The 27,615-nt window shown below is 51.1% G+C and overlaps 1 protein-coding gene across 1 annotated transcript in view; it reads right to left on the reverse strand.

Annotated features, from left to right (window-relative positions):
- The window catches only part of Axin2 (axin 2), a 29,827-nt gene extending 20,765 nt beyond the window's left edge, over positions 1–9,062 (reverse strand). The window contains exons 1-2 of the mRNA XM_090349876.1: positions 8,212–9,062; positions 401–541 (exon numbers count right to left, since the gene is read on the reverse strand). Coding sequence (XP_090206002.1) covers positions 401–541; positions 8,212–9,026 — 956 coding nt within the window. The 5' untranslated portion in view covers positions 9,027–9,062. The remainder of the gene's footprint in view (positions 1–400; positions 542–8,211) is intronic.
- Positions 9,063–27,615: the final 18,553 nt, after the last annotated feature.

Raw genomic sequence — 27,615 nt, forward strand, 5'->3', positions numbered from 1 at the left:
CCCAGGCTGTCTTTGAACTGCGATCCTCCTACCTTAGAGCCTCCTGAGTAGCGAGGATTACAGATGTGGGCCACCAGTGGCCAGCTAACACAGACCCCTCAACACCAGCCTGTGTCCTACCTATTGCTTCTGCTTTAAAGACAAGCCAAGCAATTGTTCCAAGAGGAACAACCCATCCCACCAGCCTTCTCCTGTATTTTGGTTTTCTTTGGTTAAAAGGTACTATTTCCATTTTCCAATCAAGCTCTCTGTTCTTCATATCCCCCTCTCCTTGACCAATACCAGGCTGCCATTTGTCCCTCCCACCAAACTACAAACACACCCCTTTGCACTTGTGCACACACACAGTGACCTGCCCCCCCTGACTCCCTCCCCCACCCCAGCGGCAGCAGAGACTTACACGCTGCTGTCCGTCATGGACATGGAGTCGTCCGTCAGAGCGTCGCTGGATATCTCACTGTCGTTGGCACTGGTGGCTGGCGCAAAGACGTAGCCGGAACCTACATGGTAGGGGTTCACAGGGTCGTTCCTCTTGAAGGACCTGGGGGAAAAGTACAGCCGGGGCCATGGTCATTGATACACCCTTGATGAGATCGTGGCACGGGGGAACTCCCAATCCTGCCTCTGTCTAGGTTGTAAATCCATCTGAGAGCCTGGGAAGACCGCAGGGGAAGATGTCTGCCAGAGTATTCCAGAAGCAGCCTAGGAGGTCTTGCCCAGTCCTAAGCACACCACTATGGAGAAGGAGCAGACTCTGCAGAGTCCATGGATGGAGGAGGGAAGTCAGTGGAGACGGGTGTCTCTCCCCTCCCTGTTTCCCATAACCAAGCCTGACCAAAGACACTCTCAGGATTCCCCAAACACTGAAGCATCCTAGCTCCTTCTGGGGTTTGTTGGCAAATAACCACAGGCCTTGTGCAGCCTTCCCATGTTGACCCGTGTCCGCCATTCGCTGGAGAGATGCTGGGCAGTGGGCCCTTGGCATATCCCTTCCCCCAGCCCAGCCTTCTTTCTCTCAGGCTGGTTCAGGCCCCAAGACTGAAATGAGCAGTACAGCTGTGTCAAAGGAAGGCTCAGGGCCCCTCCTTTGTGTGTGTTGGGGGTGTCTCCAACCCTTTTGTCCCCATGGCCCCTGGGTTCTCATTTTGTTCTCTTGATCTCCTCCTAGAACAACCAGTGTGCCTGTCACCTGCTGGGCCGCATTCCTCTTGTGTTACCAGCCAGGGACTTAGGGGGAGGGGCGACAGGTCAGTAGCCTGGAGGAAGGGACCCTTCCTGGGTTGTTCAACCTGAAGTTGCAAAGCCTAGCCTACTCCATTGGACCCATCAAAGCTCAGCCAGTAGCCCAGGCCTCAGATGGAGGAGAGAGGAAAGTCTGAGGAAGGAGAACTCCATGTAGTCACAACAGCTGGTCTACAAAGATAGCCCTGGAGTTGACAGATGACAAGGGCACAGGAAAGGTCACGGTCAGCCTTCTGCACATGCTCACTGAGCTGCTGCTCCCTCAGTGTGTGTCTGGCATTAAGCTGGGCCCTGGGCTTCCGGTGCCAAGTGGAAGGCACAATTACCTGGTGTGGGGTGGGGATATCAGAAGGAAAGTTCACAGGGCGATAGCAGGAGACTGCTGTGCTGTGCCCATTTTCCAGATGAGGCCTCTGACATGACAGTAGCCTGGGGCCTGTGCCACACAACTGGAGAGTTGTGGACCTGGTAGTAACCCACCTGACTGTCACTCAGCCTCTCTTCCTGCCTCCTAATATAAGAAGTTCCAGAAAGCTCTAGACTAGGAGGCAAGTTGTTAGCAGCCAGCACAGGGAACCCAGATGGGAACAAGATGCATCACTGTGACTGAGTAGAAATTTAAGGAGATGACACCCAGGACTGGGGAGAAAGGTGGAGAGGGGGCAGAGCTTTCCCCACACTAGGAAAAGTGGGGGACCTGACTAGTCACACTGGTAAGACTGGTACAAGGGACAGGAGTGACCAGGGAGGGGTATAAGGTCCTGGGAGGTGAGGTTGGGGGGGTACCAGCAGGAAAGGCTCCCAGCAATATGCAAGGCCTTATGGGCACCACCACCAAGTTGGACTAGAAAGAGGAACACAGTGGGGCACTCCCTGACCCCAATGACTGTGAGGATGTCAACAAGGACCAGAAGAGGAAGAAACAGCCCGTCTGTGATGGAATCCTACAGCAAATCTCACTAAGGCCCCAAGTAGACCAAGCACTTGGTCACAGCAACCCCATTGGAGACTTGGCCACTATAGCTACATATAATCACAGACCTTGGTCCAAGTCTATGCACTAGGCTGGAACTGGCCCTGGGGTGTCGGAAGACATGGAGGTCTCCAGAAAGTTCAAGCCCAAGCGCTGTACATGAATCCACTGTGTACTTTCAACCAGGAACAATGACGACCTGTCCAGAAACAATGATCTGCTTCTATTTTGCCACCTCTTGGGGCTTCTTGGGAATATGAAGTAAGATGTTCCATGCTTACTCCTCAGCCCTGTATCCTCAACCTGGGGTTCCCCAAGATGGCGGGGAGTAAGCAAATAAGGAGGCAGCTGGTTTTTCTAGAGAGGTATCTGAAGGATGATCCATAAAGAAGCCCATGGGGCAGGTGAAAGGAATAAGCTTGGTGCCCCACTCACCATCATCACTAGAGGCAGAAGAGGGGAAATTCATGGGGGAAAGAAGGAAGGAAGGAAGGAAGGAAGGAAGGAAGGGAGGGAGAGAGGGAGGGAGGGAGGGAGGGAGGGAGGAAGAGAGGGAGGGAGGGAGGGAGGGAGGAAGGGAGGGAGGAAGGGCAAGGGAAGGGAAGGAAAGAGAAGGGAGAAGGGAAGGGGGAAGGAAAGATTTCTACATGGTCAAGGAGATCGTGGAGATGGGAACAGTGCAAATGCCCCAAGTTTTCACCCAATTTAAACAGCCCAAGGTAGCCAACTCTCTAGGGCTTGGACTGGATTTCTTTATGGGCCCCTCCTATGGTCAGAACCCAGTGATGTCAATTTCCAACCCTCTTGGTAGGGATCAGAAGTCAGAGGCTAAGAGTGGTGCTGGCATGGCTGTCAGGTCCCTGGGCCCAGTCACCGCCTCACTGTGTCATGTCGACCTGAAAAGTTTACACACAGGCCACCTGCTCCGCATGCTCACATTCTCTGAGGGGCCCAGCAAGGGTGGTGTAATTGTGGGTGTCAAAGCAACACTCCAAAAACCATCAATCACAGTAGAGAAGCTGGCGCCATTGGCTCATGCCTGTAATCCCAGCTACTCAGGAGACTGAGATCTGAGAATTGTGGTTTGAAGCCAGCCTGGGCAGGGCAGTGTGTGAGAATCTTACCATCAATTAACCAGCAAAAAGCTGGAAGTATGGGCATGGTTCAGGTGGTAGAACACCAAACTTAAGTGAAAAATCTAAGGAGCAATGCCCAAGCCCTGAGTCCAAGCACTAGTACCAACACACACCTACCCCCCCTCCCCGCACACGCACACACACACACACACACACACACACACACACACACAACATGATGGAGAGCCCTGTTCTCTTATAGTAGTGATCATAACTTCTGCTGCTGAATGTCTGCCCTGGGTCCAGATGGGCCTCTGCAGGAGCCCAGTCATGTCTGTACACGTGCATCTCCAATACCAAAAGTAGTGGGTGGCACGTGGCAGGAGCTCAAAACCTGCTTGAGCCTTCTTCAAAGGCCCAGATCCATCAAATGGGTTGCTGAAAAGTTTTAAAAGAGGCATAGCGCAAGATCAAAAAAGCCAAAGCAGCCTTAAATAGAATTCAAACACTCTTCTCCTGCCCTCAGCCCTGCTATCTCGGTGGTATTAACACATCAACAAGGCCTCAGACTTAGGCTTTAGCTCTACAGGGAGAAAATGACTCAATAGAAATTCCTTCCTCACCAACAGAAAAAGACACCTAACTCAGACCCCCATGTGTGAGCACAAGACTTGAATGCCTTTCACACCTGCACCCCAAAATAAACTCCTCCCTCCACTTCCAAAATAGAGGGCTACTGTGAGACCAGTAATTAAAAATGGAATATACAGCTCTTAACTGGGTTGACTGCAATAAAGTACTTGGATTTTCCAACAACCATAGTAAGACAAGCAGGGGGAAGGAGGTAGGCTGTGGGGAGAGACAGAAACTTAAGGTTTAAGTACCCAGAACTCTCTCCAAAGCACCACATAATTTTAAGAAAATGGATTAGAGCTGATTTCTTGTGATTACTTAAAGAAAGTGGGGGGGGGGGCGGAGGAAAGGAAAGAAACTAGAGCATGCTTCAGTAATTGTACCCAGATGCTTTGATGATTTTTTCCCCCAGGACTGTTGTGTGTCCAGTTGCTGCAAGAAGTTTTGCATTTCTACAGGGCCCGGAGGCCTGTGGTCTGTCCACACACTGCCGGGGGACATTCACAGACCAAACCTGACACTGGAAGCAAGCAGAGGCCTCCAGCCAGCAGGTAGCACAGGCTCCTGGAAACTCCATGGAGAGCAGTGTCTGCAGTGAGCTCATTCTCTAGATCCCAGAGCACAAGAGGCTTTCCTGAAGGGCCCCTACCTCCGAAGCCTGTGCAGAAAAGGACTTGCTTCTAAGATTGTGCCCAGAGCTAAGAGCCACAAACAATTCCCTCCCATGGTCACTGCCCAAAAGGTGTCAGCTTCTTCCTCAAGTGTATTCAGAGGCAAGATCAAGGATGTGTGTGCATGGAGGGGTCGGTGTCTTCTGGAACCAGGCGGTCTGACAAGTGCATCTCAGCCAGCTGCCTGGAGCAGCGTGCAACTCCCCTCACTGCTCATGGCTGCACAGGTATCTTTCCTATGGTATCACTTTCTTTGATCATGGAAGCCAAGCTTGATTCCAATGTCTTAGCATTTAAAAACAACAACAACAACAACAAAAACAAGCCTCTGCCCGCCCTCCCCCACCCCCGCCATCAGCGAGTTCTTGGGAAGCCCATGGAGTCAGCAGAGGGCCACCTACTGGCCCCAGGGGGGATTTCTAGGGAGGCCAGAGCAGAGAACCCAATGGCAGGCCGATGAGTCCTGCCCAGAGCCAGGGCAGAAAGGGAAGGGCACAGGGGTGTTCTCTGTGTGTGCAGCACTCTCTCCTCTTCCCAAAATAAGGGCTGGGCTGAGCGCCTGAGCCCACAGTCCCGCTCAGCACACCTGGATACCATGTAGGTGTTTGTGTGCTGGGTTTCTCCACGTGTTCGCCCCAACAGGATTATTTATAGAGAGCAACCAAAACCCCAGGTATCCCTCTCAGCCCCTGACCCCCAGAACCCCTCCCTCCACGCACAGTCCTGCCATTCCCGCCCAACTATTTCTGTTAAACTTGACACTTAATCAGGACACAAACAAGTTGTTCAAAACTGAGGCTCCTTTGGAGTGGCCAGGGGTAAATACAGGGCTTGGAAAGCCAGCCAGGGCCCTTGGGCTTCTGACCACCAAGAGGATTTCTCAAGAGCTGAAGAAGACAGACCATCCTTCCCCACAAGCTGTTTTCTCTAATTCATTCTTTTTTTTTTTTTTAAACACAACTTACAGTGCCTATCCCAAGTGCCAGGTACTCTGCCCAAGGAGTGAAACCCAACAGTTCCAAGAATTGACTGCTATAAAGATAGACTTGTGTAAGTTGGAGAAGCAAAAATAAGATAGATTTGTGTAAGTTCAAGAAGTGTGGAAGGAGGAGCCAGTCTTCCAAAATTTCCAATTAAACATCAGCTAAACCCTGCCAAGAGTCACTATTTAAAAGTGACATGCTAACCCTGCTGCCCTTTCTATATACCCAATTATTACCATTAATTACGCTAATTATAACACTTGACAGCTTTTCAAAACATTTCCCTTACAAAAGGCTTTCATGTTTATTATTCTGTTCCTAAGAACAAGCCAGTGACATAAACAAGATGAGATGGTGTCCACCCATTTTACAGATGGGTACACAGAGGTAAGGGAGGCTTCAAGCCAGGTAGGAAGTAAGGCAAACGGGTTTGGAACCTAGGCCTTCAAATAACCTTCCACTACATTGGACAGACTCTCCCACATCTTGCCTGTTATCATGAAATTAGATCCTCTGGTTGGTCTTCAAGTCTCCCCGACAGTACCCAGTTAAGGCACTGAGGCTACATATAGTCCAGAGAATGTTTCTATCCAACCCCACAGCAGGAGAAAAAACAAGATTTATTACTCCATCCACCAGGGATGCCCACGGATTCCGTTCAAGGACAGCCCTGGAACACATAAGCTTCTGCTCCTGTCTCCAGGATCTTACCACACTGTTTAAAGCTGGCAATGTGCCAGATGAAGCCTCTGGAAGGCAAACCAGGGCTAGGTCTCCATCGCCCACCCACAAGGAAAGCAGTCACAGGAGCATCCCGCCTGGCCAGCATTTTCTTACTGTTGACACCCCAAACCACACACAGCTATTTACAAAGGTGACACTCCAGGACAGACACTGGAGACACAGAAGCCCCACTGTCAGAGGCCCCCGCAGAAGCAGCCTTACCGCTAGCCTTAAAGAATGTCAGCAACAGCTGCCAAGCAGGAGGGCAAAGAGGCCAGCACCCAACAACCACAGGTTTGCCCACATATCCTCGCAGCAGAGTGAGACAAGAAGGGGCAGATGCCCAGAGATAGCTCTGCTGCAGAGGCCAACCCCAGAAACTTCCTCCAACACAGCCTGCCTCCATGAGCCTGACTCGCAGTGGAAATGACTCTCTCATGTGATCTCCTTATGCTTCCTTGCAAAGAGTCCAGCCAGTTCCACTTAGGTGTAAACCAGATGTCTGAGCCATCAGTACACTAGTTCCCATGGCTGGATGAGCGCCCCCTTGTGGCTGAAGAACAAGCCCTTCCTCTTCTCACTGGTAGTCAAGCTGTTACGCCTAAACTCATCCATCTCTATCTATCTATCTACCTACCTACCTACCTACCTACCTACCTACCGACCTACCTACCTACCTACCTACCTACCTACCTACCTACCTATCTACCTCAGCAATCCAGAATCCATCCCCTCCTCCTGGAGGCCACACCTGCACAACAGAAACCCAGAGGTCACTGTTGACTGTCAGATATATCTTGAGTCCCCAACACAGAAAAATAAATCTACAAGGAACAAAATAAGCCACGGAGAGAGCAGTCAAATGATGCACACCTCCTTATGCATGCCATAAGCAATGACCTAGGATAAAACAGCACGTTCTCCTATGCAGTACTTCAAACAAGGGAGAGGTGGAAAAACAGAGAAAAACTCATTCTAACAGGAGCTTTGAAGTTGCCTACAAAGGCCAAGAATCTTAAGACTTGGTCATTTAGTAAATGACTGTCTCTGGATCCTCAAAGAGAGAATGTATTCCAAGGCCCAGTTCTCCTGGGCTACAATCTGTTTCTTCTCCAATAAAATCCAAGCAACAAAACCATCAACTGAGGTCTGACCTTTAGGCTTACAAGCATTTAAAACCTGGATTCATAACTCAGCAGACACAGGAAACTAAGTAAAGGTCCTTCGTTTGAGGGAAGTCACAGGGCCTTCCCCCAAGTTAGAGGCCTTTCTTGCTGAACAGATATCTAATTTGACAAAGAGAACAAGCGAGGTTGTTAAGCCAATTGCTGGCTCTTATCTTGACATAAAAGTTCAAAAGATCCCACTTAGCCCTCCATGGGTGCACACATTATTTCCTGTGACTCTACCACAACCCAGCTGCTTCCCCAGCCATATTAATTCCACTTTGCTGATGAGTGGTGAAATGACCCTTTCCCAAAGGGGTGCTTAGTGGGTCTGGTGACTCAGAAGCAGCTTTGACTGCTTCTCCTCCCCTCCAATACCCCCCCCCAACTTCCCCTTATATTCTCTCCCTCCCCACCCTCTCTTCCTACGTCCCTCCCTTTCTGAGACACTACTAGCCCAGGATAATATGTAACCCACATTAATGAATACAGCTTGCCACTGTTTGAAGTCAGCACTGGAAGAGAGTAGGTATTCAGCTGTGTGCATCACACTCCCCTCCCCCCACACACCCCCCACTTTAGAAAAACAAGAAGCAAGATCAAAGAGTTCCTGGCCAGCGGTTCTAGCTCTCAACAGACCTCCAAGGCACATGCATCCATGCATTCAACTTGATTCAAAACATCTGGAAAGCCCAACTCATCCTCCCAGCCCTACCCCCACCCCCTAGGCAGCCAAAGCCTTACCTGTATCCATTCTCAATGGTTTCCGTAGACCTCACACCTGCTGTGGCCCTCAGAGTTTTGCTGGATAAGCCAACCACAGTAGGTGAAAGTTTGCACTTGAAGTCGGCACAAGTCCATTCCTCTTCTTCATTCAAGGTGGGAAGATAGCCACACAGGACCTTCAGGCTTCCCAGCCCCGCGTTATTCATGTAAGCTGTGTTCTCTCCCCCACTCCTCACGTATTCGAGGTATATATCAGAAGTCAAAAACATCTGGTAGGCATTTTCCTCCATCACCGCCTGAATCTCCGTCTGTGCCTGGTCAAACATGATGGAGTCAATCTGCTGCTTCTTGATGTTATCTCGTATGTAGGTCTTGGTGGCAGGCTTCAGCTGCTTGGAGACAATGCTGTTGTTCTCGATGTACCTTTTGTAGATGGCTTTGGCTACTCGCAAAGTTTTGGAATCCTTCAGGTTCATCTGCCTGAATCCATTGCAGGCGAACCAGAAGTCCAGGGTATCCACACATTTCTCCCTCTCCAGGAAAGTCCGGAAGAGGTAGGCGCCGTCCTGGTCGCCCAACAAGGAGTGTAAGGACTTGGTCCACCTGGTCAGAGGGGAATCGGGGGACGCCCGCCCCTCAGGCTCCCCTAAACCATCTTCATTCCTCCGGGTGTTGGAGGAGACAGGCATGGGTTTGGTGGCCTGGCTCTTGCCCACTCCTGGCTGGCAAGTCGGGGTCTCCCCTTCTTCTCCAGGAACAGGGGGCCGAGGGGCATCTTCATGGAAGCTGCTGCTGGGATCCGGGAGGCGAGTGATCAACACAGCGCTGCTCATGGTGAGAAGAGGGCACTGCTCAGAGTTGGGTTTTTGGTTTTTTTTTTTCCCCCTTCTTTTTCTTCTTCCAGTTCTTCTCAGAGAAGGGCTTGGTCTCTCTCTCTCTCTCTCTCTCTCTCTCTCTCTCTCTCGTCAGCAGGGGCTCATCTGAGCCTCCTCTCTGGAAAGAAAAGGAAGGAGGGGGGAGGGGGGAGGGAGAGGGAGGGAGGGAGAGGGAGAGAGAGAGAATTGATCTAATCAAAACCAGATCTACCCAACATCAAAGCAAGAAGTAAAGAGGCTTTTCAACTCCTCAAATTCAAATCAAGCAACTCAGCTATCCAGAGGTGCTCATCTCAAGTATCCGACACAGCTTTTTCAAAGGTGAAATCTGAGCTCCCCACTCACTTTTAAGGGGTGGAGGGCTGGGGAAGGGGAAGGGGGGGAAGGAGCTGGAAGCAAAGGCGGGGATGGTGGCCAAGGGACCTGGGAGGTGTAAGACTCGACCCTCCGCAATCCGGCGGGGCACGCCGGGCAGCCCAGCCTCCCCACCCCTCCCTCGACGGATGGCATCAACTCCAAAGACGTGCAGCCCAGCCAGCCGCCGGGCCGCGTACAGGTGAAACCAATTTTGGTAAATTTCCTCACTCGGCTCTGCACAGATAACTCCAGCAGTCAACGCGCCCTTCTTCTCCGGCATCTGGTTCCCATTCCCCCCCCCCGCACCCCTCCCTCTGCGCTCCCCCTACCCACTTCTTAAAAAGAAAAATATCGACCAGTTCCTCCCCGGAAAGCAGCCCGCTCAGCGGCAGTCAGAACGGGGTGCCCGGACCCCCCGGTTCAAGGTGCGACCCCCACCTTTGTCCCACATGTAAATGTTGCTCATGTCCCCTTCTCCAGCCCAGGACGCACCTCTGCCCTTGCACCCCCAAAACCAGAAACCCAGCCAGCCACTCCGCAAGAAGATTCTGATCTTGAAACTTTGCGGAGGAGCCCGGGGGACCCCACGCCCCCGGCTCCCTCCCGGCCCACCCCCCGGAGCCGCGAACCTTGCGACACCGGATCAAAAGGAGTCTCACGCTGCCGATCGCCTGTGCCAAGAATCTCAAACTGCACTGATCCCAAGCTTGCCTTTCTTCCAAAACGGGGGGTGGGGTGGGGGGAGTCTTATCGAGCCAATAAACAAGCCTCTAAGCAGGGCCAGGACCCGCGGGGGAGGGGGCGCGGGCCATGCCAGGCCGACAGCCGGGGACCCAGGGCCTGAGGTGGGGTGCTGGGCGCCCGTGCCCGGGACCTCGGGCCACCGAGCTGAGCACCGCGACAAGGGGCTTGGCCGAAGGTGGCGCCGCGCATCCGGGCGGAGGGGAGGTGGGGCGGCCCCGTTACCTGGAAGACGAAGGCCGCCGAGGCCGGGCTCTCATCTCTGAGCCCCTCTGGCCCGGATGCCCGGCCCAAATCCCACCGAACGTCTCCAGAGCCCCGGAGAGCACCTTCTCTGAGCACCGGGCCGGAGCCCGGAACGCACGAGCCGACCCCGAGCCGGGCCGGGGATCGGTCCCCGGCGCCGCCAAAGAAGCTCGGAAAGCAGCCGCCTACCCTACAAATGGCGACGCGCGGAGCCTCCGACTCTCCGCAAAAAAAAAAAAAAAAAAAGGCCGCGGGGACGCGGGCACCCCGGGCTCGGGCCGGTCCTGCAGGCAGGCTGCGCCTCCGCCGCGCTCAGGGCCCCTAAGCCGAGACCCGCGGCGGGGAGGGGAAAGGGGAGGAGGAAGAGAAGTGGGAGGGGAGCGGGGCGGGGGAGACGCGGAGAAGGGGGCGGAGGGGAGGGCAAGCGGGGGGCGCCGCCGCCCTTTCATCCCACCTTCCAGAGGCACTCCGCTGCTCACACCCCCCGGCCCACAGCCTCCGCCGCGGCGACGTGGCCCCCGAGGGGATCGGCCCCCGAGGGGATCGGCCCCCCTCCCCACCCCAGTCGCCACTTTGAGAAGTCTCCCGGCCCGGCCCCCCGCCACACCGGCCTCTGCGCCGGCCGGCCGGGGAAGGGGGGCCCCCCCAAGCTGGGCGCGCGCGGGGCTACCCGACCGAGCCCCCCGGAGCGCTGGGCACCGGGCCCGCAGCTCCCCTCCGCGCTGGCCCCCAGCGCGCCCCGAAAATAGCCGGCCTGCCAACTTCAAAGCGCCGCCGGGACATCAAAGCACGCGGGCCGCCCGGCCGCCGCGGCCTCGGCACTCACCAGCGATCCGCGCGCGCGCTCCGCGCCGAGACCTCGAGGGCACCCCGGGCAGGGCCCGGGCCCCAGCCTCGGCCGCTGGCTGGGCTCGCAGCAGCAGCCCCCGGGCCCCCCGGGCCGGCCCGGTCGTCGGGGAACATGGGGAGTCCCGCAGCGGGGTGCGGGGAGAGGGGGGTGTCGGGGGGTGGAACAACGATCCCGGGATTTAAAGCGAGCTCCGGGGGCCGGGGAGGGAAGCGCGTGCCCCGCCGCCCCTTTTATGCAAAAGATCTGAGTGGGCCTCCGCCCCCGCCGCGGCCGCCCCCCCCCCCGGCCCCTCCGGCCCCCGCCCGGCCGGCTTTCCACCCGGGTCCTGTTTCCAGCAGTCCCCGGGCGCACCAAATGTCCTCCAGGCGCTTCCAACAAAAACTGCGCTGCGGATTTAACTGTGCACTTCAAAGGCGCGAGCCGAACGCACGGTCCTGAAAGGGAGGTAGGCGCCCGCCGCGCCCCCGCCGCCCCCCGCGCCCCCGCCGCCCCTCCGCGGCCCGGGCCCGGCCGCACACCGCTGCGGGCGCGTCCAGACCGGCCGGCCGCCGCCCCCTCCCGAAGCCCGCGCCCGCCACGCAGCCCGGCGCGCCCCCAGCCCGCGCCCCAGAGGGCTCCCTTTGAAGCGGCTCCCCGGGGGGTGGGCCTCCACCCCCACCTTTTACAGCCCGGCTCTCGGCGGGGGAGGCGGGCGCCTCGGCCGCGGGACGGCCCCGACGTCCATCGCGACGAGGGGTTATTTTTACTTCCCGGCTCTCGGGCTGTTACTGAGTTGCCAGGACCTTATCAAAGCGCAGCCGGCTCCAGCCGACTCCCCCGGGCCGGGCTCGGGGAGCCAGTGATCCCGCCGCGCCAATCACCGCGGCGCTCGGCCGGCCCGCGCCGCCCGCCTTAAAGGGACAGTGCCCGAGCCCGCCCCGCCCCGGCCCGCCCCGGCCGCACGCTCCGCTCCGGCGTTAACCCTTCCCCGGCTCTGCGACACCCCCTGCGGCCCCCGGGCGTCCGAGTTCTGGCTTCATCTTTGAAGTTTCTCGGCCTCTGGGCTCTTGCCTCCTCCCCCAGCTTGCTCTCACCCTCTCCAGCTCTGGAATGCAACAGTTTCTTGTAGCATTCTGGCCATCCCAAGAACTGCAAGCAGGCAGAATTCTTCCCCCCCCCCCCAATCCTCAAACACTTTTCTATCTTTATTCTAGTTTGCCTAGGTATTTGGTTCCTGGAGGACTTTCTAAAGGAAACCTACTATCGACTGGCCAAGTGGCACAGAGCCGTGCCCAAGCCTGGACACGGAAGGCATGTGCGCGCGCTCGCGTGAAACTGAGTTTAGGTGAAATATAGGACCAGAGTCTGTGGCTGGTTTGCGTTTGTGGATGTGTGAAGAGGGGGGCGTGGGTTGGCCAGCGCAGGCCCACCTGCGTACTGCAGACACCGCTTGAAGTCGCAAGCCTGCGTTCCTTAAAGACTGCACCCAGCTTCCCAACCTCTCCTGGCCCTGGGCGCCCTCTTTGGGCACCCATTGACCATCTCCAGGACAGCAATGAGTGCACATCCACTGCTGTCTTCCAGAAAGCCGCCATTCTCCCATATGCTACGTATTAACCAGTCACGGAATGCCATTTCTCCCTCCACACGCGGTTTTAATGTATAAAATTTCGCCCCGTTGTCACCTTTGAATTCCTCCCCACCTTCCACTCAAAATGTTCACAAGGCACAACTTTAACGTCTCCCTTAAAATAAGAAAACATTCCACACATCCATAACATTATCCATCGATTGCTACCCAGCAGTCTATTTTCCTTCCTTTAACCACAACAAACAACAACAAAAGAACCAAAGAGATCCAAGTTTTCAAAGGCAGGTTCTTAACCTCTCTCTCCACAGTGGTAGGCAGAGGTTGGTCTCTAAAACTCTGGTCACTGTTTATTTACCTTCTTGTTGAACTTACTGAATGGCAAGCCTTTAATAAATGCAGAGAATCCCTATCATTAGGCCTTCAGAACTTTAAAGCAGGCAAGAAACACGACTGTCGAGGTTCCCTATGGAAAAAGAGAAGGAGCAAATGCTATTCACTGCTGGAAAGGACCAGAGAGGCTCTGCACTATCTGCCTAAGGGCTTATGGCCAGGGGCTAGAGAGCTCTTACAGCCCAAGCTGCCAAAGTTTCAAACTTCTGGGCTCCATGGCAGGAGGCCACGGTCAGCCTCTCACTCCAGGGAGCCAGACTGCATGGAGCCAGCAGTCTAAGCTATAGGGAAAACGTGTGTTCCCATGATGCATCTTTGCTTTGAGCCTAGTACTGAGTGGCAGACTCCTGGAAAGTGAGCAGTCCCCAGTCCTGGGCTGGGATTTGGGACCCTGGATCAGGGGCACCTGCGCCCTCTTCAGTGACCCCAGGAGGGCCAAGAGTAATGCTGTTGCTCCTGAGAGGCTTTTTGGCTATTTAGGATGTTATTACTGGTGTGTGGGGGGGGGAGGTGGGGAACCAAACAAAACAAAAGCAGGTAGACAGATGAATTTCTTCAGGAGCATTTGCAGTGCAAGCTGCAGTACACGCGCACACACACATGCACACACACACAATGTGTGGATAGGGAGATAAAAATCTAAACATCCTAGATCAAAATAATAGAAGAAGAGACTTTCAAAAGGCAAGTGGACGTATGATCTTCCTGGGTGGTTTTCCTCCCCTCCCAGTGGTCCACACTGCCACCCACCCAAAGGCCCTCCTCTTCCTCCTCCTCCCCCTCCTTCTCCTCCTCCTCCTCCTCATCCTCCCAGGCCAGGCTACATCCAGAGCTCTCTCAGTACCCCAATGTGGCTGCAGGAGCAGGTGTGGTTTCTATCTCCTTGGTGATAACTCCTCTGGATTTTGGGTTTCCAACACCGAAGCCAAGAAACCCCGCCTCTGCCCCCACCATCCCTACCAGCTCTCCCTGCCCTGTCTCTTCTTCCCCATGACTTCCTATCTAGTTGGACTTCTTTTTTTTTCTTTTCTCTCTCTCTCTTTTTTAAATCCCATACGACACTATGGAGAAGCCAGAAACCCTTTCTATCCTTCAGGTCTTTGACGACTTGTTGATAGCATTTTTTGAGAGGAGAGGTTCAGGTCCTCTGCTTATTCCCAGCCTCTTTCTCAGCATAGCTCAGTTTTCCATTTTCCTCTTCTCCCTAGCAGCAGCACTACCATGTGACACCTTGTTGTAATGCTGCACAGTTGCTTAGAAACCAGAAAGCTAGGTGATGGGTTTCTGCACATGCTCACTCACACCCCCATACACCTCTTTGAAGAAAACCCTTCCCAGGATGAAACAGCCTACACTGCCTGCCTGTAGACAAGTTTACTAAAGCAGACAATAATTGTTGTTTGGAATTATGTACTAGACTGAGATCCTAGAATCCCAGAAACAAGCTAAGGGCTCCCTGGAAGGCATCTGGCCAACTCTTTGACCCTAAATCAATCCCACAAAAACCACTGTGGAGGGATGTCACACCAGCTGCAACTGCAGACTTGCCAGACACTCGGCAAGCTGCTTTGAGATTCAAGAGCTCCAGCTTTTATTTCTTGGGGAAAGTGCTGCCTTAGACAATGTACCTTTGTTTAGAGGGAAGGATGGAGTGTGAGCTAGGTAACCTTTCCTGAGACTGTCAGCTACCTCAGCGCTCTGAGGGCCACTTGTTCGGAGGAACAAGTGAATAGCTCGCAGCTGTGAGTGTGAGAACAGGACCAATGCACACGTTCCGCCTGTCATAGGTATTCAAAACACAATGGCAGTTAGGGCATGGCCACCCTGTTGTGGAAAGATGTTTGTCATCTCCAGGCACAGGTGTGCTCAGTGAAGCTGCACAAGCTGACTGCAGGAGGTCTTGCAGAATAAGAGTCAAAGTAGGACTCTACCATCTTTCAAAAGTTGTCCCAGCCAATATTCAAAAAGAATGAACCAGAATCTTCCAGCTCAGGGGAACATTATCTCATCCAACCCATTACTTAAGAGATGAGGAAAAGGTAGATGCCACTGGCTCATGGCTATAATCCTAGTTACTCAGTCTGAAATATAAGGATCATGATTCAAAGCCAACCTAAGGAGAAAAATCTGTAAGATTCTTATTTCCTTTCTGTTTCTACATCTTCTTTTGCCAGTAGTAGAGCTTGAACTCAGGGCCAGGGTGCTGTCCCTTTGCTTTTCTGCTCAAACCTGACACTCATCACTTGAGCCACAACTCTACTTCTGGACTTTTGCTGTTTAATTGGATATCAGCCATGGTCACACAGTGAGTGTGATACTTCCCACTGTGAATCTGCTGAGCCAGGTGGGGCTTCCACACCTCTTTCATCCAGCCTGTGGGCTCTCAGGGTTCAGGCCCCACACATCTCTCCACTGAGGCCTTCTGCCTCCATGGGGTTAACTGTCTTCATGTCCACACGCCAGGGGATGCTGTGAGCCATTAAAAGATGTCACCTCTATCTGGAGGCAGTTGTTCCATCTTATCCTTCTATAACCAGAGGCTACCCATGCCATGCTCTTGCTTCAACTACACCCCTGGCTGAACGTAATCAAGGGAAGCTTAGCCCTCAGTCCTGAGCATGACACTCAGGATGGCCTGCCTGAGCTCATGTCTTGCTCTATTTCTTGTAGTCACCCCATGCCCCTGCCATGCACAGTTCCATATTGTGGCAGACGCCTTCCTATCCTTTGTGTCTTTTTGCAGGAGGATTTCCTGACACTCCTACAGTAACTTCCTTGCATATTCCTATGTTATGGGTTGATGGTCTTCTCTGTCTCAGGCAGGAATCCTCTGAGGTAGAGACCATGTTTTATGATATTTGTACCTGTTGGCTCTCTACGGGGACTTCACAGATAGTTGGCCTAGATTGTGGACAAAAGCAACATGGAAACACACCTATATATAATTTTCACAGTACTGGGGTTTGAACTAAGGGTCTTGTGTTTCACTAAGCTGGCACTCTACCACTTGAGCCGTACCTCAAGTCCTGGTTATTTTTGTGATCTAGTCATGATCCTTTTCTTCCTCAGGTTGTCTTTGAACTGCGATACTGCCTCCTTCTCAGCCTTCCAAATAGCTAGGATTAAAGACTGGTGCCTAAATATGATGTGAAAAATATTTAACAGGCTGGGGAAATGTGGGCACCAAGCAATTGGAACTCATGCCAGCCTAGTGCTGAAGTGGGGTCCCAGGGCTCTACCAGACTCAACTTTTAGTGGTGACACCACTGGAAATGAGAAACTGAGGTTGATGACTCCTTGTTTAGCCCCCATGCCACATTTTCTGGCATCATGTCCGGTGTAGTTCCCTCACCTTGGGCACAGGTGAAGATTAATGACTTTGTGGGATAGAATATGGTAGATAATATTATCTTCTAAGATTAGGTTATAAAGAGATTGTAACTTCTGACCAGGTGTGGGTGACTCATATTCATCATCCTAGCTACTCAGGAGGCTGAGATTTGAGGATTAGAATTCAAAGTCAGCCTGGGAAGCAAAGTCCAGGAGACTCTGATCTCCAATTAACTACGTAAAAGCTAGAAGTGGAGCTGTGGCTCAAGTGGTAGAACCCTACCTAGCCTTGTGCACAAAAAGCTCAGAGACAGTACCCAGGCTCTGGCACAAAAACAAAATGGGGGGAGGAGACAGTTTCCAGTTAGATGAAGTTCCTTTGGGCAAAAGAGTGCCAAAGACAGATCTGTGGGTGAGTACTTTGCTCTGTCAGCTAATACTAAGACCCTAGTTGCACAACACAGGAGGAGCAAGGACCCTTTCTGTACTTTATTAGATAATAGCATATGGAGACCAGAGAGGGGAGAACTAGCCACACATAGAACTTGACAACAATCACCTCTGGAGCTCCGTGAAAGCTTGGGTGGGGTGGGGGGCGGTTATAAAATACATCACAATTCTCCAGATGGATTATGAAAACAAAACCAGTCATTTTGAGATTTTACTGAGCTTGGTCACACAAAACCAGCGATTGCTGGTTTCCTAAATTGCTCTTTTTTCCCTCTATGAATGAAGAGACAACATATCAGTCTAGTCGGATACTAGAGGCTCATACCTGTAATCCTAGCTGAGGCTGAGATCTAAGGATTGAGGTTTGTGAGACTTATCTCCAATTAACCAGGAAAAAAAAAAGCCAGAAGTGGAGGTATGTTTCAAGTGCTAGAACACCAGCCTTAAGAGAAAAGCCAAGTTAGAGCAGCTTAAGGCTCTGACTTTAAACTGTATTCTAGCAATATCTCTGAGATTTCAAAGATGGGAATTGATTTTCTCTTTGGAGTGGTAATGAATCTGGTTAGAGTTTTCCTGATCACAAAACAATGCCAAAACAGGCCCTGTGACTACTACTGACAATAATGATCCCGCGATGCTAGTCTGACTGGCATAGGATGGCAGGATGCCAGGAAGGGATGGCCTAGAAAAACTTTGAAGAAGTCTTTGTTATTTGGCAACTTTTAAAATAGCTAGGTTCCCTAGGAATATATTATTTGCACAGATCAAGAGAAATTGTCCTAGGTCAAGAATTGTTGAACTTCCAGGTTTTCTTTTTCTTTTTTAATTTTTTTTATTGTAGGGATAATGTATAGACGGGTTATGGTTACATTTGTCAGGTAGTAAGTGCATTTCTTCTTGCACATTGCATTGATACCCCTTCTCATGTTTTTGTCCCCATTTCCTTCCCCTCACCACCTCCCAATCACCTTGTTTCCCCCCCTTCCCTTCCCTCTTTCAAATAAACAAATAAATGTATATACAATATACCAGATAACAAAGTTAGATACAGTAACAACATGAGATTAACCATAAGGGCAAAAGAAAAGAGAAGAAATAACATAGTAAGAACAATAATCGCACAAGATAAATCTCTTGTTTCCATATCCTAGATTTTATTTCATTTAGTCTCATTCTATATAACCCTTTGTACATCAGTTTTGAACTATCGTAATTGTCCCTAGATTGAGAATAGTTGAACTTCAAGGTTTTTTTTTATTAAAAATATTTAGCAACACAAAGTCAAAGGTGTGAATTGAGTCTCAGCTCTGGGACTTGGTGCTCTCTGAGGAAATACTTTCATTGATTCTTCCCCGCCCCCACCCAGCCCCAGTCCTGGGGCTTGAACTCAGGGCCCAAGCACTGTCCATGGGCTTTTTTTTTTTTCCTCAAGGCTAGTGGTCTGCCACTTGAGCCACAGCACCACTTTCAGCTTTTTTCTGTGTATGTGTTACTGAGGAATCAAACCCCAGTATTCAAGCACTCTACCACTAGGCCAAACTCCCGGCCCATCACTGATTCTTATGTAGAAAAGTTTGGGTGTAGAAAATGATGTACTAATTACTGAATTACCAGTTTGATAACCTCAGCGAAACTTGCACACACCTAAAGGAAAGTTAGAAAAAATACATATTAAATAGGATACACAATTCTTAACATGACCCAGCTTTCCAGACACGGACCACTAGAATCTGCTAACTACCAACTGCATAAACCGATGACACAAGAGAACCAATCTCCAGCAAATACTACCTCTCCCTTCTCCTGAACTCATATTAAAGTCTTTGCATTCTTTCCTAAATAGGATTTGTTCCCTGTATTAAATTTTGCTTCTTTTTATTAAAGTTTTCACATGCATTCATTTCACTCACAAAGGATCAAGACCCAAGGCCAAAAAATATCAACTAAAGACAGAGTGGAGCGCAGCTTGGGAAATAGGGCCGTTCTCTGAGTCCCTGCTCCTAGGCTAGATAGGATCCTAAATGGCTTGCCAGCAAGCAGAGGGAGAAATGAGAGGTCCAGGTGCCAGACAAAGCCTTGGAGTGGGGGGAGGGGGACGTACAGGTGGGAGGGATGCTCTGAGGGCTCCCTGGGGATATCTCCACCTGCAGGACAGCTTTCCTGGATTAAGACCAAGTAAGACAAGGGGGAGCAGAGTCACCCCCCCTCCACCCCAACCCCACCCTGGCAAAAGGGAGTGCACAGGATGGGGAAGCTGGGATCTGGGGAGGCCTCTGCCCATTTCCGCTTTCTCCGGAGACCACCCACTTGGTGTAGGTCGTGCAGCTGTTTCATCCAAACTTGGCTCTTCTTTTACTGACCTGACCCTCCCCACCCCCACTCTCTGAACTTTGACCTCTTCTACCCCAACAAAGGCTGGTTTCCAGCCATCCCCAGGAGTCCCCTGTCTGGAATGCTCCTGTGAAAAGGTGTCAGCCTGCAGGCCCCGAGCGTCCCTACAACTGCAGTGTTGTGGAAGAAGAGCCTAGCCTTCTCCCAGGGAGCCTGGGCGAGGGCTGGCAGGAAAGCCAGCCTCACCCAAAGTGGAAGGGAAAGGACAGGGCACTGCCCAGCCATCTTGGGGAGGGCCTGGAGGGGGAAGGAGGCAATGACCCAGTGGTCATTTTGGTGTGTGTGTGTGTGTGTGTGTGTGTGTGTGTGTGTGTGTGTGTGTGTGTACCTGTGTGTGTGTGTGTGTATACCTGTGTGTGTGTGCCTGCCAGTTTGCCAGTTGCTGGGCAGGGGAGGTAGGGTGGACTAGGAGGACATAAATAAGGCTGTGGGCAGCTGAGTCTATGGCTTACAAAGCCCCCAGACCAGAGAGAGCATGTTTGATCCAAAACCTCATAGAAACTGAGAGCCATGGAGAGGGAAGGTGGGACCAGCTGGCCCAGCAAGGTTCAGTAGAACCCTGCTGGGAGGTGAGACTTAAAAAGAAATCCAATTCTCCCCTCCCCTCCCTTCCCCTCCCCTCCTTTCCTCTCCTCTCCCCCCTCTCCTCTCGTCTCCTCTTCCCTCCCCACTGCACCCCCTCAGAATGTCCCCCTCAATCTAGGCTGGCCTAGAATCCACAATCTGCTTCAGACTCTCCAGCATTGAGATTTATAGGCACATCTCCATCAAGACTGGAAATTTTTATTTCTTTATTCTAGAGCACAATTATGAACTTCGATAAATATAGAGGCTCTGGGGTTAAACAGAGAGCAAGACCTATTTGTCAGCGCCTTCGTTTCCCAGGCATAAAACAAATCTGAAGGGTTGCGTAGAGGCTTCAATGAGGTGTACCACAATGCCATACAGTGCCCGGGGCACCATCTACTCCCAATGGGGCACTCTTAGGAAAGCTCTCAGGAGGATCTGCTGGCCTGGGCTCTGCTGGCCTGGGCTCCGCTCACCACCATGTCCTGTGATGACTTTCCCCAAGTATAAAGTAGGAATGGATGAGTGCACCTGAAAGCCAGGAGTTGCAAAAAACTTTCCAGCAGTGAATATATGATCTGAAAGCTGTAAATGCTCAGCTTGGTGATACAGATGGTCCACCAAGGTCAGCAAAGATGAGGTGTCAGGAGCTTCAACTGCCTGCTCTCAAAGTATGCCTTCCCGGGAATGCACCTGCTGCCCTGTCCCCAGGTCCTGAACAGATGGCTCTTTTAGGCGTAAACTCGCTGCTCCCCCATATCCCTGGATCCTCACCCTCCCATCTGTGGATACAATCACTTTTTTAAATTTTTTTATTGTAATTAGTAAAAGGGTTACATGATATTTGCCAGATAGAAGGTGCATTAATTCACATACATTGATACCCTTTCACATGTCTTGGTACCCATTTCCCTCCCCCCCCACACCCCCTACCCGTCTTGGTTTTCCCCCCTTCCCTATCAAATTTCAAATACAATCACTTTTAGATCAGGAATATTCAGGAAGAACAGCTTCATCTGCACTGAGCACCTACACACTTTCTTTCTTGTCATTCCCTAAACAATACAGAACAGCAACTATTTACATAGATAGCATTTACATTACAGCAGGTTTTATTAGTACTCTAGAGATGATTTGAAAGTAGCAGAGAGGATGGGGATAGGTTGTATGCAAACATGACACCATCTTATTTTTATTTATGTATTAAGACATTATTCATTTGTCTATTTTACAGTGCTGAGGATGGATCCCAGAGCCTCAGCTAACAGCAAGTGCTCTGCCACTGAGCTAGAAAGCCCACCTTTACGCCATTTAAAAGAGCTTGGACGTCCTTGGATTTTTGGAACCCACTCCCCATGGGTTCTGAGTGGAGACTGATGCTTGTCAATGGTGAACTTTGACCTTAGGACTTCCACACCTACTATAGCAGCTGCAACCTCCTCTTACCTCAGCCTCGTCTGCTCCTCTCACCTCCATCACCTCCCACTTTCCCCCAGCAGCACTGATGTGCCTCTTATTTCTCTTTGCTCCTCTCCAGATCTACCATGGGTCCCGCAGAGTGAGGCATGGAGTCTGACTACCTGCCCTTAGTCAAAACCCACCACAGAAACACATGGCATTGTCACTTTCCATTCTGCAATTTTGTAACTCTGCAATCAGATGTAACAGCCAAGTCCACCAGGCCTTCTCACACACCTGTTATTGTCTATAAATCTTGCAAGATTCTGTATTTTATCAATTCCTTTCTGTACAGATCTCTCATTCACATTCTGCAAGGGGCCAGGTGCTGGTGGCTCACGCCTGCAATCCTAGCAACTCAGGGGGCTGAGATCTGAGGATTAAAGTCAGCCCAGGGAAGAAATGTTTAGGGGACTCTTATGTCTAATTAAGCACAAAAGCCAGAAGTGGAACTGTGGCTCCAGTGGTAGAGGACTAGCCTTGAGCGAAAAAGTGCTCAGGGACAGTGCCCAGACCCCGAGTACAAGCTCCAGGATCGGCATAATGCCTTCAGGCACCGAGCCCTCCTGCCAGGTACTCTTCCGCCTCTGACCCTCAGTTCCTAAAGCTTAGGGTTGTGAGAGGCTCCAGAAAGTGGTATTGGAGATCAGTGATGACCACTGAGGGTATCTGGAAGGTATGGCTGATCGTAATGCCGTGGTGCGATGGCATGAGACAATCCCTACGTGGGAGGGATTTTGGTGAAAATCAAGTAATTTGAGTGTGGGACCAAGCCCCGGAAGATGCCTCTGCAGCTCTGTGCACCGGGCTGGTGACCCAAGTTCCTCAGGACCCTGATTTTTATCTGCCTGACTCTATGGACCATTGCGGGGCCATTGACACCTATGCTTGCTCTCAACACACTCTCAGTTTAACAGAGAAATGGGTGCCTCAGCACCTGTATTTATCCCCCCCCACCTCCTGGGGTACTAGGGCTTCAACTCAGGGTCTCATGTTGTCACTTAGCTTTTTTTTTTTTTTTTGCAACTCTTGGAACCACACCCCCACCTCTGGCTTTTTCCTGATAAATCAGAACTAAGAAACTCAGACTTTTCTGCCCTCGCTGACTGGCTTTGAACCATGATCCTCCTGATATCCACCCCTTGAGTTCCTAGAATTACAAATATGAGTGACCAGTACCCAGCATTCCAAGAGCTTTCTATCACAATTCTGCATGCTAACTATTCTGGGCTGTGTGGTATATAAAGGTGCCAGACCTTCCCAAGGACACCTGTCTAGACAACCTGGCCAACAAGGAGTCATGAATCTGCCCATAGTAGGCCTCCTGAAACTGCCTGCAGCTGGCCTTCACTTCTTCATGTATGTCATGGCACTGAAAACAAAGAACTACCTTGCAAGGGTTGCTTATTGTTGAAATAATAATAATAATAAATAATAATGTATGCATGTATCAATGTGTCCATACTGAGGCTTTAAACTCAGGGCCATGAACTCTTCCTTAGCTTTTTCAGTTCAAGGAAGATATTCTACCACTTGAGCCACGCTTCCATTTCTGGCTTTTTACTGGTGACTGGAGATAAGACTCTCTTAGATTTGTCTGCTTGGGTTAGCTTTGAACAATTCTCAGGTCTCAATCACAAGTAATCTTTGTCTTTTTTTTTTTTTTTTTTTAATGTTTCCTAAGTACCAGTTCTGAGCTAGAAAGAGAGCAGGGTTTTAGCAGTTAGAAGATAACAGAGACTGTGTTGCCCCTGAGGGCTAGCCCTAAGAGGAAAGTGACTAGGGTTGACTAGTGTTATCTTCTTCTGAGGGAGATGAGATCTGGGAAGCTGTCTAGAGTCCTGGGCAGACCTGCAAGTGTGGCCTCTGGGCTGAGTCCATGCAGCCACAGAGCCTGGACTGGCCCCTCCCCATCCTCAGAGAGAAGGTAGCTCTGTGTAGGCTAAGCCATTTTCCTTCATGTTCCCTCTCCCAAAGGAACTGTTTGAACCCTCTGGCCCAAGGGAGCAGTAAAAGGGCCATAAAGGGACTGGGAAGAGCCACCATAAAACCCAGAGCTGTTAGCAATTCTCTTCTGATAGGTGCTTCAATGGCTCCCAGTGGCTGGCCCTGGCCTGCACAGATATGAGTCCTTGGTTCAGAGTTCACAGAGGGAAGAAGATCAAGGAGGAGAACCAGGGGAACAGGAAAAGAACAGGAGGGTACACTAACCAAGGGCAAGAGGCAAACTGGAGAGGGTTTGGGTAACAGCCATAAAAGGATGGGAGGTGGAGTCCTTTCCTGTGTGCCAGTTTCTAGATCCTCTCATTAGGGGGACCTTACTGTTATCCTAGTTTTCATGGAACTCCGGCCTACAGGCAGGACCGGCCACATAATTGCATGTCACAAAACAATGTGTGAAGGTGGGTGACCTTGTTTAGCATTTATTTGGAAGTTCAAGATGGTGGCAGCAGAGCATTAAACCTGACATGGGATTCTCTGAGCACAATGGAGCCTTGAGAGACTGCATAGATCAGACACCATGAAGCCAGGCTCATCTAAAGAGGTGGAGGAAATGTTTAATGTGAGTCACATGATAGTAACTGGGTAATAAGTGGGGCTCCTACATGAAGTGCAGGGAAAAGTCTGGGTGAGTCTCTTCATTCCACTCAGCCTTTCTACAGCCGTCAGCCACAGGCTCAGGGAGGGCAAACCAATGGCTCAAGGTTAGCGACACTCAGACAGTTGTACCATAAGGCAGAGAATTCAAGATGAGCCAGTGAGCCAGATGCTCATTACAGATGCCTGTAATCCTAGCTACTGGGGCCTGCCCCTCTAAGCTCTCCTTCGCTGTCAGGAGAGTCATAACCTCTAGGGTAGTGAGATCACTCTTCATGGAGTGACAGGAATCAGTACCCATGGACAAAACTCTCTGTAGCTAGTCTGAGCTATTTCTGAAGACCGGGGCCATGAAACAAAAATAACATTTGCTAAGTTTTCTAGTTGGCTAGGTGCACAGTGAGGAAGGCAAGAAATGGCTATTCACAGTGGAGCCAAGGACCACATTGTTCTACTCTCTTCCAGAGCTGCCTCCAGCTACCTATGTGACCCAGTCACAGCTCTTTGGACTACCCTTGGGCTTTATCATTCATGATCAGCCAGTCACAGACTGGCTAACATCCTGCGACGTAGGGCTCGAAGGATGAGCTGAATTGTTTAGCTTTTCTCATGAGCTCATACATTTGAACTGAGAAAGAAAGGGGAAGATGCATACTCGGAATGGATGGAGTGATTGAAGTGGCAGAGTGAGCCCTGGAGAATGGCAGCTTCCGTGAAAGGCCTGCAAAATCAAGGAAGGGTGGACGACAGAGGAAGCAGGTCAGCACAAAGAGAAGCCGTGCCTTAAGGACACAGAGACCAAGAGAAGCTAGTGTTGGCTTTTGTGGCCTCGGCCCGTAATGCCTCTACTCTAGGACTTGAAAAGTACTCGTGTGTATGTGTGTGTGTGTGTGTGTGTGTGTGTGTGTGTGTGCGCGTGCGCCAGTACTCAGGGTGTGAAAGCAAAAAAAAAAAAAAAAGAAATGATTCTAATCCCTCTGACCTGATAAACATCATACCCTGGCCTAGTCTACCTTAGGTGTGCTCAGAGTACTAAGCCTGTACTTGGGCAACATCAGCTAGCACAAAGCCTATCTTGTTCTAATTATATCTATTTAGGGCTTTGGCTTCAGAGACCACCCAGTTAGGTCCTGCTGGGGTCACTTGACAGTCCAGTGGGGCCTCGTCCTCTCAGCAATGTTTTCCCTGAGGGTTAGTATTCCATCAGGCTGCTCACATTCTTACAGCATGGTAGGTAGGCCTGCATACACACACACACACCTGACAAACTAGGACACAAGCAACCTAGAAACACTTGGAAGAGAAGATCTGATGAGCCTTGGAGAATGTGAAGTCCCTTTCCTCAGCAAAGGCACTTTTGTTATGAAGTCAGAGCAGATAAGGATGATAAATCTCCCCACTCTATAATCCTCCAGCATTTCCACTGCCAGAGAAGGATTTGCTCCTTGAAGTCTCTCTTGCTATCTCAGACCTTGGCCAGATCTTCACCTGTGAAAGAGGCAAATGGCCTTGGATCATCTTCCTTCTAGATGAAACATAGGAAACCACTCTCGCCTATCTATTAGCTTCTGTGTACTCTCTCCTTGCCAGCCCGTGCACACTGCTGGGCAGAAGAGGTCCAAGGTGGGAAAAGTAGGGAGGGGAAAGAATGGGGGGAGGGGAGGAATCTGAACTCTTCAGACTACCTAAGCACACTGTACCCTACTTCTCCAAAGGCCCTTACTCCTCTTTTGTTCTCTCTTGGGAAGAGGACGTGTGTGTGTGTGTGTGTGTGTGTGTGTGTGTGTGTGTGTGTGTTCTGCAGCACTGGAGACAATGCCTCAAGCCTGAGCTTATATTCCAATTTTGCCACTTAAAAGCTGTTGTGGCCCTGTGCTCAGGGCTCGTGCCTGTAACTCTAACTACTCAGGAGGCTAAGATCTGAGGCTAGAGATTCAAAGCCAGCCCACGTAGGAAAGTTCATGACACTCTTTTTTTTTTCTTTTCTTTTTATTTCCTTTTTTTTTTTTTTTTTTTTTGCCAGTTCTGGGCTTGAGCTCAGGGCCTGAGCACTGTCCTTGGACTTTCTCAAGGCTAGAGCTCTACCACTTGAGCCTCAGAACCACTTCTGACTATTTTTCTACGTATGTGGTATGGAGGAATCGAACCCCGGTCTTCATGCATGCTAGGCAAGCACTTTAACCACTAGGCCAAACTCCCGGCCCTCATGACACTCTTATCTCCAATTAATCACACACACACACACACACACACACACACACACACACACACACACACACACAACCTGAAGTGAAGCTGTAGCTCAAGTGGTCAGCCTTGAGAGACTAAGCTAAAGGACAGGGCCCAGGCCTTGAGTTCACACCCAGTACTGTCACACACATTTACACACATACACACAGCAGAAGCTTTCACCCTCCCTTGGTCTTCAATGTTCCCAAATGTAAACCAGGAATCCACCATGGTGCTATGGGATGGATGGAATGAGGTGGCCATGAAGGTGCGGCATGGAGTAAGAATGCTCACCGTCCTTCCTCTTAGGGAACCAAGCTGCAGCTGGCCTGTCCAGCCCCACTCTGGCCTCTGTGTGGGAAAACACCCACGGTCATCTATGAGCCTGATGGAGGCTGGGCTAAGGACGGCCATCCCTTAGGCTCCTCCGTAGGGACACTTGGTGGCCCTCGCTCACTCTGCAGACTGAGACCACGGTGGAGCTATTCTGGTTGGGGGAAGGGTGAACAGGGACAACCAGGGTTCTGCAACCAGGTCTGGAAACCCGTGTCAAAACCAATTCCAACCAGATGAGGCTGGCAGGCTTCCAGCAGCCATTTTCCTTCCATGCTTCAGCCAAGCAGGAGCTCCTTGCCCAATTCTCCTCCATGGAAGCTGGGCCTGTTTGTTCTCTAGAGTCCCTGGGCTCAAACCAACAAGTGCACCTCTCAGTTCCAGAGGTTTCATTTGGAAGATCCAGCTGTGACTCACGGGGCCGGCGCCGTTGGGGACGGGTAGGTGTGGGCTCAGCTATGCCACAGCTTTTCAGTCATGATTAGGCCTCAGGTCCTCTCCCTGGCAGGCAGGAGGAGGAACAGGGATGAGGGAAAGGATACAAGCTGTTCCCCAGTCTCTACAACTTGGGGTATTCCTTCAGCCTCCTCCAGGGATGGGACGTGTACCACGTATTACAGATGGGCCTGGGGGAGCTGACCAGTGACTCTTCTCTACTGGCTTAAAAATGGTGGCTGGAAAAATAAAACAATAAACTACACACCATTGCCACCCCCTCCCCAAACACACACACACACACACACACACACACACACACACACACAGGAATGTAGCATACAAGCAAAGAAAAGAGTCATAGAAGGAAAGAAAATCCAAATGTTTTGAGTTTAGCTATTAAGCATAGTTTCCAGCGAGTGTACTCATGTCTTGAAATGAAACAGATGAAAGCAGCATGTGTCAATGGTTTTAGGAAGGCAATATTGTCATCAACAGGAAATAAAGAAATTGAACACGGAGGCCGAAGCCCAGAACTTAACTCTTCTCCTGCCTGGTCCCCAAGACCTTCTGCAGAGCAGCCAGAGGGATTCTCCTGCAGA

The sequence above is a fragment of the Megascapheus bottae genome, chromosome 17 (genome assembly GCF_031878675.1).
Source record: "Megascapheus bottae isolate mThoBot1 chromosome 17, mThoBot2.hap1, whole genome shotgun sequence".
Classification (NCBI taxonomy): Eukaryota; Metazoa; Chordata; class Mammalia; order Rodentia; family Geomyidae; genus Megascapheus; species Megascapheus bottae.